The sequence below is a fragment of the Salvelinus alpinus genome, chromosome 11, assembly GCF_045679555.1.
Source record: "Salvelinus alpinus chromosome 11, SLU_Salpinus.1, whole genome shotgun sequence".
NCBI classification, from domain to species: Eukaryota; Metazoa; Chordata; class Actinopteri; order Salmoniformes; family Salmonidae; genus Salvelinus; species Salvelinus alpinus.
Genome location: NC_092096.1, coordinates 66,226,561 through 66,239,209, shown reverse-complemented (window position 1 = coordinate 66,239,209; position 12,649 = coordinate 66,226,561). Strand labels below are relative to the sequence as shown.

The 12,649-nt window shown below is 47.2% G+C and overlaps 1 protein-coding gene across 6 annotated transcripts in view; it reads right to left on the bottom strand.

Moving 5' to 3' along the window:
* The window catches only part of LOC139534681 (protocadherin-7-like), a 223,586-nt gene that overhangs the window by 109,353 nt on the left and 101,584 nt on the right, over positions 1 to 12,649 (bottom strand). For 2 of the 6 annotated variants that reach the window (XM_071334046.1, XM_071334043.1), the window contains exon 2: positions 2,496 to 2,718. The exons of 2 other annotated variants lie outside the window; for them this stretch is intronic. In XM_071334046.1, the coding sequence (XP_071190147.1) occupies positions 2,496 to 2,718 (223 nt within the window). The remainder of the gene's footprint in view (positions 1 to 2,495; positions 2,719 to 12,649) is intronic. 2 more of the 6 variants (XM_071334047.1, XM_071334044.1) reach the window with 1 other exon arrangement.

The window sequence follows — 12,649 nt, the reverse complement described above, 5'->3', positions numbered from 1 at the left end:
CACGCACACACACACACACACACACACACACACACACACACACACACACACACACACACACACACACACACACACACACACACACACACACACACACACACACACACACACACACACACACACACACACACACACACACACACACACACACACACAGAACAAGTCAACTGATCCTCCTTTAAGATTGTGTGCAGCGGTCACTGTTCTGATTCTATACTCGTCTACCATTCATCTACCTTGCCGTGTTTGACCTTGACGTTGTTTTCCACATAGAGCAATAGAGAGACCACAGAAAGACAAAGCACAATTCACAACTGATCTCTCTGCCACAGCAGATTGATGGCATCTTAATAGGGGAGGACGGACTTATGGTAATTGCTAGAGCAGAATCAGTGGAATGGTATCAAATACGTCAAACACGTGGTTTCCAGATGTTTGACGGCATACCATCCGCTCCATTCCAGCCATTACTTTGAGCCATCCTCCCCTAGCAGCCTCCACTGCTCTCTATAGCAGTAATCAAAAACGTTCAATCTTTTCCACAAAGTGTGTATTTTTTCATCTCTTTCTCTTTTTGACCTCAGTGGACTTGATTGATAGGCAGACCCAGTTTTGATCTAATCTACCTGTCTCATATTGATTCCTTCATTCCAATTACTTTAAGAGCAGACCAAATTGAAACGAGCCTTTAATTGCGGCTAATTTGGCCTGTAAATGGTCAGCTATTGTTCTGAAAGAGAGGCCTTAAATCCCAGCAGCCCCCAGCCCACACTGAGTAGACCTGAGTCATCTGACATACAAAGTGTTTTTAATCTACAGTAAGTAGCCTCAATGTTCTCAGAGAATGGCTCAATTAAAAAGCTCATTTGAAACACCCAGAGTTGAACATTGTGTCTGTCTGTCTGGTTCGGTCTGTCTGTCTGTATCTGTCTATCTCTCTGGATCTGTCTGTCTGTCTGTCTGGATCTGTCTGTCTGTCTGTCTGTCTGGATCGGTCTGTCTGTCTGTCTGTCTGTCTGTCTGTCTGTCTGTCTGTCTGTCTGTCTGCCTGTCTGCCTGTCTGCCTGTCTGTCTGTCTGTCTGTCTGTCTGTCTGTCTGTCTGTCTGTCTGTCTGTCTGTCTGTCTGTATTTCTGTCTGGATCGGTCTGTCTGTTGGTAAATCTATGCGCAGGTTCATTTCAAAGTCAGACAGATTGACAACCTGTAGGTCAAATTCCGGTCTCATATCGCTTTTATAGAAATGTAGTTAGATTATGAATTATGAAAATATGGACTTTATTTGGACTGCAGATGTGACAAGGTTTGACTTCCCCTCAGATAAACTGTGGGACACAAAGCCTTGAAACATTGCACAAGGAAATCACACAAGATTTACGCAATTTGAATATCCTGATCTTCAGCCACTCGTAAAGTCACCCTGCTCAGGCTTACAGTCTTAAAACGACCAAAGCTTGTTAGATCTAAACCAGACTATTAGTGGGTCCATTACCTCTAAACCCTGGCTGGTTTTCCCCATGCCACAGAATACATCAACTAGGGCTGCAGATTCAGCAATGGCTTGATAAAACCGCTTGCCTCACAACACCAGAGTTGTGGTTTTGATTCTAGGTCACATAATACAGTGTGTAAACTGGATGTGTCTTTAGATAATAGTTTGTGCTAAACCAATGGTAGAAACGGAGCCTAAGGAATAAGCTAGGCCAGCATGCTTTGGGGTATCTTCCATCCCTTTAAAATCAACAAGAGAATCAGCTCCACCTGCAAGCCACTGATTATAGACAAATAAACCACCGTCAGACAGTGAATCATCACGGATCCATCTGTACTGCAGTTAGCTGTTCTAGAATCTAGCTCAATGCCTCCGAAGGATACAATGGGACGTGGAAAAGTATGTTTCTTCACAAACCTCATTTCATCGGGGCAAAAAACAAAATACAGATCACGTAGAAAATCAATCCGGCCAGGTAGATGTACAGTAGGTCTAGATGAAATTCAACTAGCAAGGGGATGGCGACGCGGTCCAAAGAACATACCGGAAGATTAACTACCAAGGCCTTGATCTAATATGGAAATAAATTCATAAGGGTATTACATCTACTCAAACTTAATCAAATTAACCCAGGTCTTTCAAGACGAGACGAGGAGCGTGCATCAAAGGCAAAACCTGCCTGTGCTTCAGATTATATTCACTTGATGAATGCATACGTGGTCTCAAATTAAATTCAACCTGCACTAGCTGCAGTATTCATGTCCAGAGGGCATATCAAACACTCCCTAACGATCCAGACCTCACTTCCCTGTTCAACATCAACCTTAAAAATACACCTCACACCCATAACGTACAATACCACCTGCTTGCTCTACACGCAAGAACTACGACACGTTGGGAATGAAACATCTATATCTACCTCGATGTTCACCTATATACTCAGTGTAGAATATATGTCTCAATGTGTATTGCACTTTATACCTGCTCTTTAGTGTTTGCCCCTACCATTTTCCATATGCTCTGCCTCACCGACACTGCCATCCGGCGTGGTCCTCTCGTAGCTGTCCTCGGGCAGGGGCAACGCACCCAGCCTGGGGCCCCCCGAAGAGCTCTTGCTGCTGGGCGTCTCCGACTCCTCCAGCCCGCTGTCGTAGCAGCTCTGCAGCGATCCCTGCTGGTGTGGGTCCTGGGGTTGGCTCACCACCGAGAAGGTCACTCGGCGGAACGGCTACAAGAGAGAATAAGATGGCGTCGGGGTCACTATCTGGACTATAGGAAGGAGAGAGGGACGCCCGGGCAAATGGGGTTCAATTCCGTGGCACAGAGGACAGGGGGTTAAGTTTAAAAAGTGTACGGGATACAGTTGAAGTATAAATGAGGTAAACGTAGGGTGTAGGGAGTACTGTATGTATACCATACAGCAGGGGGAAGAGGGGGGTATTGGGACATACAGCTAAGGGAGTTGCTAGACCTTTTTTACACTTCAAGTCGAAGTAGGGGTGTTAACTGCTGAAAATTCCCCCCAAAAAGTTTGCTTGCGAAGGGTCTGGTAGCCAAACGCTATGACATCACGCTCGAAGCTAGATGTCATAGGCTGAACACCTGTCCACACACAAACAAGAGATAGGAGTGGCTGACACAGGGGAATGTATATTATGGCTGTACAATAACATCCCAATGTCCAAACTCCTTCTGAAAGACATGTAGATAGTACACAGAGGAGCTTTCACTACTCTGAGAGCGTCTGAAAACCCACAGGGGTGCAGACGCTGATGGTGTGTTAAATACAGCTAAGGAGGAGGGAAGGACGCCGCGGCTGAAAGAGGACAAGGTAAGTAAACTCCTTATGGGAGGTGTGAGATAACACTGGAGCTAAGAAGAAGGAGCGAAAGGTTTGCTTTACTGCACGTTGAGAAAAGCTTTGCATGAACAACTGATAAGGTTTGAGGACAGGGTGTACTAGAAATCAGTGTCCATCACGATAGGTCTACATTTGTGTGTGTGGAGGGAGAGACACACAGAGAGAGAGAGAGAGAGAGAGAGCGAGAGAGAGAGAGAGAGACAGAAAGAGAGAGAGAGAGAGAGAGAGAGAGAGAGAGAGAGAGAGAGGGAGAGAGAGAGAGAGAGAGAGAGAGAGAGAGAGAGAGAGAGAGAGAGAGAGAGAGAGAGAGAGAGAGAGAGAGAGAGAGAGAGAGAGAGAAAGAAAGAAAGAAAGACAGAGAGAGGGAGAGAGAGAGGGAGAGAGAGAGAGACAGAGAGAGAGACAGAGAGAGAGACAGAGAGAGAGACAGAGAGAGACAGAGAGAGACAGAGAGAGCGAGAGTCAGAGAGAGAAAGAGAGAGAGAGAGAGAGAGAGAGAGAGAGAGAGAGAGAGAGAGAGAGAGAGAGAGAGAGAGAGAGAGAGAGAGAGAGAGAGAGAGAGAGAGAGAGAGAGAGAGAGAGAGAGAGAGAGAGAGAGAGAGAGAGAGAGAGAGAGAGAGAGATAGAGAGAATGACAGAGGGAGGCAACAAATTAACGGCTAGTTTGGTCATTACCAGAATAAATGGAATAACAACTACATAATGAGATTCATTAATTTGATACAGTCACAGTTCCACTGTAGCTGTGCATCTCCCCCTACTGACACTCCTTGGACCTCTCCCCTCCTCTCTCCCCTCCTCCCGTCTCCTCTCCCCTCCTCCCCTCCTCTCTCCCCTCCTCTCCTCTCTCTCCTCCTCCCGTCTCCTCTCCCCTCCTCTCTCCCCTCCTCTCTCCCGTCCTCCCGTCTCCTCTCCCCCCTCCTCCCGTCTCCTCTCCCCTCCTCTCTCCCCTCCTCCCGTCTCCTCTCTCCTCCTCTCTCCCCTCCTCTCTCCCCTCCTCCCGTCTCCTCTCCCCTCCTCCCGTCTCAACTCCCCTCCTCTCTCCCCTCCTCCCGTCTCCTCTCCCCTCCTCCTGTCTCCTCTCCCCTCCCCCCCTCCTCTCTCCCCTCCTCCCGTCTCCTCTCCCCCTGTCCTCCCTCGTTTCATTCTTCATCACAAGAATATTAAACAGGGAAAGGGCCCATTATTCAAACCATTTTCTGTCTTTGTATCGCTGCTCTTGTCCTTTTTTCCTCTCTCTCTCTCTGACTGTTATCAGTTATTACAGATCATTATTAACAATTGCAAGGTTTATATGCGCCATGGTTCCAAACCCTGGAGATGTTCACCAGAAAGATACCTGACATCTCCATCCAAATGTCTTACACACACACACACACACACACACACACACACACACACACACACACACACACACACACACACACACACACACACTGGTCGTTCTGCGGCAGTTCCCTACAGAAATGACACCCCTTTAGTTATTGTGGCATGGAGAAACAATTATTGTTTCAAGCGCCTCTGAATCTCAGGCAACGACAGGAGGCTAGAGACTCTTAATCCATTGGGGAAAAGTGTCCTCCTCCTCTCTGCATGTTAAAATTGGCATTCATTTCGGTATTTACTTCTCCAGTTTTTCTCTCCCTGGCTAATGCAGCAATCTTAGCAGTAAATCATGTTTCCATGTAATTACAATCAAAACTAAACAAATGAACTGAAATAAATATTCATAGGAATTTCACTTGGATAGTCAAACATTTGTTGTATAATTAAAATGAAGGCCCAGAAGGGGGGTCCTGTTATTTCACTGCAATAACGCTCTAAATGACGTTTCGATATTAAAACCTATTCCTCCTCGCCTCGTTCCCAGACAACAAAGGTCTGAGCCGTGCGTGACATCGATCCCAAGCTTGAATGAAGTGGTGGTTTAAACAGCAGAAGCAAATTCAAACCTATACTCTGGATCACACATCAGGTGGGTCTAATCCTTAATGCTGATTGGTTAAAATCGCATTCCAGCCAGTGTCCATTCCACAAGTTACCACCGGCTAAATCTATGATGTTGAAATGCCTATTTACTCTCTTCCATCTGACTGTGCAATCCACTGTCTCATCAGCCCAGCCAGGCAATTTATAAACGTGTTTTGACCTGAAATGTATTTTTCGAATGAAGCGACTGTTGCTAAATTAATTGGTAGAGAGGTGGTTGTGAGAGAAACACTTGGACGAAGCAAAGAGAGGAAGATTGAGTCTGAGAGAAAAAAGGGAAGAGAAAAACACGAGAAAATAAATAAATAAATGTGGTTCACCTGCGTTTCCTTCTATTTTCTGGGAAAACAAAATTATAATTTGTTTTCGGACCAAAATGGAGTGCACACACACACACACACACACACACACACACACACACACACACACACACACACACACACACACACACACACACACACACACACACACACACACACACACACACACACACACACACACACACACGCACACACACACACGCACACACACACACACACACACACACGCACACTGCAATAGCCAGAGGGTCTGTTGAGATTTTATAAACACCCATTTCTCCTCTAAACACATCAATTGCATAAGAAGCCATTTCTTTCCAGACCACTTTGTGTCCTAGTCTGTGTGGTGGCAGCACCTGTGAAACAAGGCAACAGTAAACATGTCGTCCCCCACGAATGACGCAGAGCCCCCCCCCCCCCCACCCCCACCCTCCTAGGGTCCAGAACGTAGAAGAATCACAGAGGGATCTGTCTGGGAGTGTCACGTGCAGAGAGGCAGGGGAAAATAAAGCCTCCATCCCTCCATCCCTTCTTCATTGTTGTTGACCAACAGTAGTACTGTAAAGTTAACCTCCAATCAGATATCAGAACTACACGAGGTAATCACAACAGAACCTCAACGAGACAATGGGGGTTGATGAGATCAAAGCAGAGAATGCTGAATTCCTAAAACAACACATAGAAATGTATTGCATACAGTCACTCCGAGGGCTGGGTCACCCTACATACAGTCACTCCGAGGGCTGGGTCACCCTACATACAGTCACTCCGGGGGTTGGGTCACCCTACATACAGTCACTCCGGGGGTTGGGTCACCCTACATACAGTCACTCCGGGGGTTGGGTCACCCTACATACAGTCACTCCGGGGGTTGGGTCACCCTACATACAGTCACTCCGGGGGTTGGGTCACCCTACATGAAGGGTCCTGAATAAATGTATGTCATGCATTTTAGATGTAATGTAACAAAATGTGGAAAAAGGGAAGGGGTCTGAATACTGTCCGAATACACTGTATGACTGGACAATAATCAAGACAAGATACATGTACAGTCTGCAGGACTTGCTTTGTGGAGTGTGGTGTCAAAAAAGCAGAGCATCTCTTTATTACGGACAGACCTCTCCCCGTCATTACAACCATTGAATCAATATGTTTTGACCATGACAGTTTACAATCTAAGATAACGGCAAGTAATTTAGTCTCCTCAATCTGTTTTCAACAGCCATACCATTCATTACCAGATTCAGCTGAGGTCTGGAACTTGGGGAATGATTTGTACCAAATACAATGCTCTTAATTTTAGAGATGTCCAAGACCAGTTTATTACAACATAGACCGCATCTCTTTGTTACGGCTTTCAGTGACTTCATTAGCTGTGGTTGCTGATGCGTATATGGTTGAATCATAAGCATACATGCACACACATGCTTTGTTTAATGCCAGTGGCAGGTCATTGGTAAAAATTGAAAATAGTAGAGGGCCTAGAAAGCTGCCCTGCGGTACACCACATTTGACATGTTTGACATTAGAGAAGCTTCCATTAAAGAAAACCCTCTGAGTTGTATTAGAAATATAACGCTGAATCCACGATATGGCTGAGGTGGAATAGCCATAACAAATACGTTTTCTAAATATTAATGTCAATAATATCAAAGGCTGCACTGAAATCTAATTGTACAGCTCACACAATCGTTCAACCAATCATCAGTCATGTGTGTCAGTGCAGTACATGTTGAATGCCCTTCTCTATAAGTGTGCTAAAATTCTGTTGTTAATTCGTTTACAGAGAAATAGACTTGTATTTGGTCAAACATAATTATTTCCAAGCTGTTAGGTCTGCTGTTAGAACCAGTAATGGCCGCTTTACCACTCTTGGGTAGCGGAATGACTTTGGCTAGCGCTACAGGGTCTCTGCCTTTCTGGACCCGGCTAGCGCAACAGGGTCTCTGACTCTCTGGCCCCGGCTAGCGCTACAGGGTCTCTGCCTTTCTGGCCCCGGCTAGCGCTACAGGGTCTCTGCCTCTCTGGCCCCGGCTAGCGCTACAGGGCCTCTGCCTTTCTGGCCCCGGCTAGCACTACAGGGTCTCTGCCTTTCTGGCCCCGGCAAGCACTACAGGGTCTCTGCCTTTCTGGCCCCGGCTAGCGCTACAGGGTCTCTGCCTTTCTGGCCCCGGCTAGCAGTACAGGGTCTGCCTCTCTGGCCCCGGCCAGCACTACAGGGTCTCTGCCTTTCTGGCACCTTCTAGCACTACAGGGTCCCTGTCTTTCTGGCCCCGGCTAGCGCTACAGGGTCTCTGCCTTCCTCTCTGGCCCCGGCTAGCGCTACAGGGTCTCTGCTTTTCTGGCCCCGGCTAGCGCTACAGGGTCTCTGCCTCTCTGGCCCCGGCTAGCACTACAGGGTCTCTGCCTCTCTGGCCCCGGCTAGCACTACAGGGTTTCTGCCTTCCTCTCTGGCCCCGGCTAACGCTACAGGGTCTCTGCCTTTCTGGCCCCGGCTAGCACTACAGGGTCTCTGCCTCTCTGGCCCCGGCTAGCGCTACAGGGTCTCTGCCTTCCTCTCTGGCCCCGGCTAGCACTACAAGGTCTCTGCCTTCCTCTCTGGCCCCGGCTAGCACTACAGGGTCTCTGCCTTCCTCTCTGGATCCGGCTAGCGCTACAGGGTCTCTGCCTTTCTAGCACTGGCTAGCACTACAGGGTCTCTGCCTTCCTCTCTGGCCCCGGCTAGCGCTACAGGGTCTCTGCCTCTCTGGCCCCGGCTAGCACTACAAGGTCTCTGCCTTCCTCTCTGGCCCCGGCTAGCGCTACAGGGTCTCTGCCTCTCTGGCCCCGGCTAGTGCTACAGGGTCTCTGCCTTCCTCTCTGGCCCCGGCTAGCGCTACAGGGTCTCTGCCTTTCTGGCCCCGGCTAGCGCTACAGGGTCTCTGCCTCTCTGGCCCCGGCTAGTGCTACAGGGTCTCTGCCTTCCTCTCTGGCCCCGGCTAGCGCTACAGGGTCTCTGCCTTTCTGGCCCCGGCTAGCGCTACAGGGTCTCTGCCTTTCTGGTCCCGGCTAGCACTACAGGGTCTCTGCCTTCCTCTCTGGCCCCGGCTAGCGCTACAGGGTCTCTTCCTCTCTGGCCCCGGCTAGTGCTACAGGGTCTCTGCCTTTCTGGCCCCGGCTAGCACTACAGGGTCTCTGCCTTCCTCTCTGGCGCTGGCTAGCACTACAGGGTCTCTGCCTTCCTCTCTGGCCCCGGCTAGCACTACAGGGTCTCTGCCTCTCTGGACCCGGCTGGCGCTACAGGGTCTCTGCCTTCCTCTCTGGCCCCGGATAGCGCTACAGGGTCTCTGCCTCTCTGGCCCCGGCTAGCACTACAGGGTCTCTGCCTTCCTCTCTGGCCCCGGATAGCGCTACAGGGTCTCTGCCTTTCTGGTCCTGGCTAGCACTACAGGGTCTCTGCCTTCCTCTCTGGCCCCGGATAGCGCTACAGGGTCTCTGCCTCTCTGGCCCCGGCTAGTGCTACAGGGTCTCTGCCTTTCTGGCGCCGGCTAGCACTACAGGGTCTCCTCCTTTCTGGCCCCGGCTAGCACTACAGGGTCTCTGCCTTCCTCTCTGGACCCGGCTAGCACTACAGGGTCTCTGCCTTTCTGGCCCCGGCTAGCGCTACAGGGTCTCTGCCTCTCTGGCCCCGGCTAGCGCTACAGGGTCTCTGCCTTTCTGGCCCCGGCTAGCGCTACAGGGTCTCTGCCTGCCTCTCTGCCTGTACGACTGATTGAACGCCAGCCATGACAGCCATGGGTGATTGAACGCCTCAGTCATTCCAGCCAAATGAACAGACTAAACTGAACTAGTCACAGGTTACTGGGATATATACTGTGGTCAGTCTGAGGTTGATGTGGTTGGCCGGCTCAGGCTCCCATGCTAGATCCTGAATCTAAAGTCGAAACACATGTCAGCCTACCGGTACGTGTCATACTGGGGCCTGGAGCCAATAAGAAAGCTGTTTTGTTGTGCTGTTCACGTCAATAACGTGTGACCTCCGATTTTATTTTCATTTCCTCCTTAAGTCCCTAATTGAAAGAGCTGAACAGTTGTCAGGAATAGCTGATTTGTGCGTGAGTTGATCTATTGTGTTATCTCAGCCGAACACGGAATGAATGAATAGCAAATATTGTCTTGACAATATTTATGTTCTGCATTCTTAGTAGTACCACAACCACCAATCAATAGAAATTAAACACTATACAGGAATATCGATTAAGATGTGTGTGTGTGTGTGTGTGTATGTGTGTGTGTGTGTGTGTGTGTGTGTATGTGTGTGTGTGTGTGTGTGTGCATGAGTGCGCGCGCGTGCGTGTGTGTTCGTGCGTGTGTGTGTGTGTGTGCGTGTGTGTGTTAGCTTGAACAACTGTTGGTATACTGCTATGACAAATCAGCAAATCTCTGCCTGCCACATTTCATTCTTGTTCAAGTCACAAAGGCACATGCGATATACATATGGAATACATCGTGTTTCCTTCTCCCTCCTTCCTACATTATCATTATATGTCCTAGATCCCCACTGTCATTCCTTGAATGAGACTTTGTCATGAACCAAATTCTAGCACAGGACTGAATTCACAATTAAGCCAGGCTTCTCTGGAGCTTGTGGACTGAGAAAGGGGGGAGTGACGGGACAGAGGGAGGGATGGATGGAGGAATAGAGGGGGGGGGTTGAAAACATGCTGTGTGTAATTTCAACTGAACATGCCCGTGGCGGTTGGTGGAGACCCGCTAGCAGGTAATAGAGGCGTGGCCTGACTGGAGCTGAGGAGAGTAAACATCAACTACAGCATCCACTAGACGGATGGAGAGAGAGAGAGATAGGGGGAGAGGGAGGGAGAGAGAGAACGATACGGAGGAGAACGACATGTAAGGTGAGTGCGAGGAAAAGGATAGAGAGAAGAGGAGGAGTTAGTGACACACGAGTGAGGTCATGATTTCCAGAAGTGGCAGTCGGTAATTAAGTTGCCATGTTCCATTTTTAATGGGCAACCCGACAACGACCCACTACACACAGCCACCTGAGACCCACACAGTAAGTGCTAGCCCCTCTACACAAACACTGGGCCCACATGGGAGGTTAGCTTAGCATTATTAATGTACTGGGTTAGCTTAGCATAGCTAATGTACTGTAGTGGGTTAGCTTAGCATAGGTCCTGTACTGTAGTAGCAACATGGATAATGGTGCTGAATGTGAAATGGGCGCTAGTCATAGTAAAGAAAAATAAATTGATAAGAGAGCACATTGCTGCTTTAGTTACATGAAACCAGCACGGTACGAATTCATGTCTGAGTGCAGATCAATTGTGACTTGATGAGCAGGAGTTAGGTTCTGTTTGTGTGCTATTCAGTTACATCACTTAATTACTAGCCTCTCGGCTTACCCAGGAAACAATCTGAGTTGAACTCATCTCAGACCTCAGATGGCCTAGAGGGATGGATACAGATACCCCAACATGGTTGACTCTTCACCTGTTTTGGAAGAGCCCCGAGGAGGGTAGAAGGTGGGTAGGATGGGAGTAAGAGACTCTGAGGTTAGGGCAGGGAGGGGGTGTGGTTAGAGGGGTATAGGGGTGCTGCCTCGTTGTCCACCTGGGGAGTCTCAGGTATCTTGCTCCCCATGAGTGATTGCATTGACCCCGTCAAGCTTGGTTTCTCCTCTCTACCTCCGCCTCTCTTCTTCTACATCTCCCCTTCCATCACTCCTCCTCCACACACATTCCACCCCAGGTCTGCTTTGTTCCAAGCTAACACCAAATGAAAAAGCCAAGCAACACTCAAAACTCTGTGTCTTGTTTCAGTCTTTGGCCTCCGAGTCAAAATAAATGCATACAAGTGTTTTCTGTTTCACTTCAGTGGATCTAAAAAATGTTCCAAGACAGAGAGGCTTTCAGACACATTGATGCATAAGTCTTTTCAGCCATAAATTCTCTCACTTGTCCAGAGTGTCCAGTGTCTCTGGGATCTCTGTGCATTGTGGCACATGTTGGGTAACGCTGTAATGGAGGTGAATGCTAGCCTTTCACTCCCAGACATAGGAAGTGGGTCCGACTCGCTCTTTGAAAGCCCACAGGTGTACCAAAGTTTGTTTTCCTGTAGTCAGAGAAGTTGTGGGTTATTCAAATCACCCTCTACTGATTAAAAGACTGACCTCAATTCTGCTACCGCTAGTATTTTTTTCTTACTCTTTGACTGACTTGTTAAATAAAGGTTAAATAAATAAATCAAATAAAACCTGCTCCGTTTCTATCATGTGGTCATTTTATGATCTAATGACATGCGATCAATCAAATGCCCTTGAATCATTTTGCTAAAACCACTAGTGTTATTCCCTTGGGGTTTCTATAGACCTTTCATCACCTTGTTTAGCTGGGGAAAAATATAATGAAATATAAAGATGAATACATCATTAAATATATAGATGAAAATATCATGAAATATATAGATGAATATATACTTAAACACATCGATTAATATAAATGTAAATATGAATATTTAATTAAATATATAGAGGAATATATCATTAAATATATAGATAAATATATCATTAAATATATAGAGGAATATATCATTAAATCTATAGATGGAAATATCATGAAATATATAGTTAATATATACTTAAACATATAGATTAATATACATTTAATTATATAGATGAATATATAATTAAATATATAGATGATTAAATCATCAAATATATAAAGAAATATCGCATTAAATATATAGATGAATATATAATTAAATATATAGATGAATATATAATTAAATCTATAGCTGAATATATCATCAAATATATAGATGACTATATAATTAAACATATAGATTAATATATCAATACATAAAACATGCCCAGGTGAGCAATGGAGGCTTAGTGAATGTGAACAGACAGCGGCACAGCCCCAACATGAAGGTCTGGCTAATCTCTTTTACCCACTGATGCCAGAGAATATGGTAGGAGAGGGGAGATG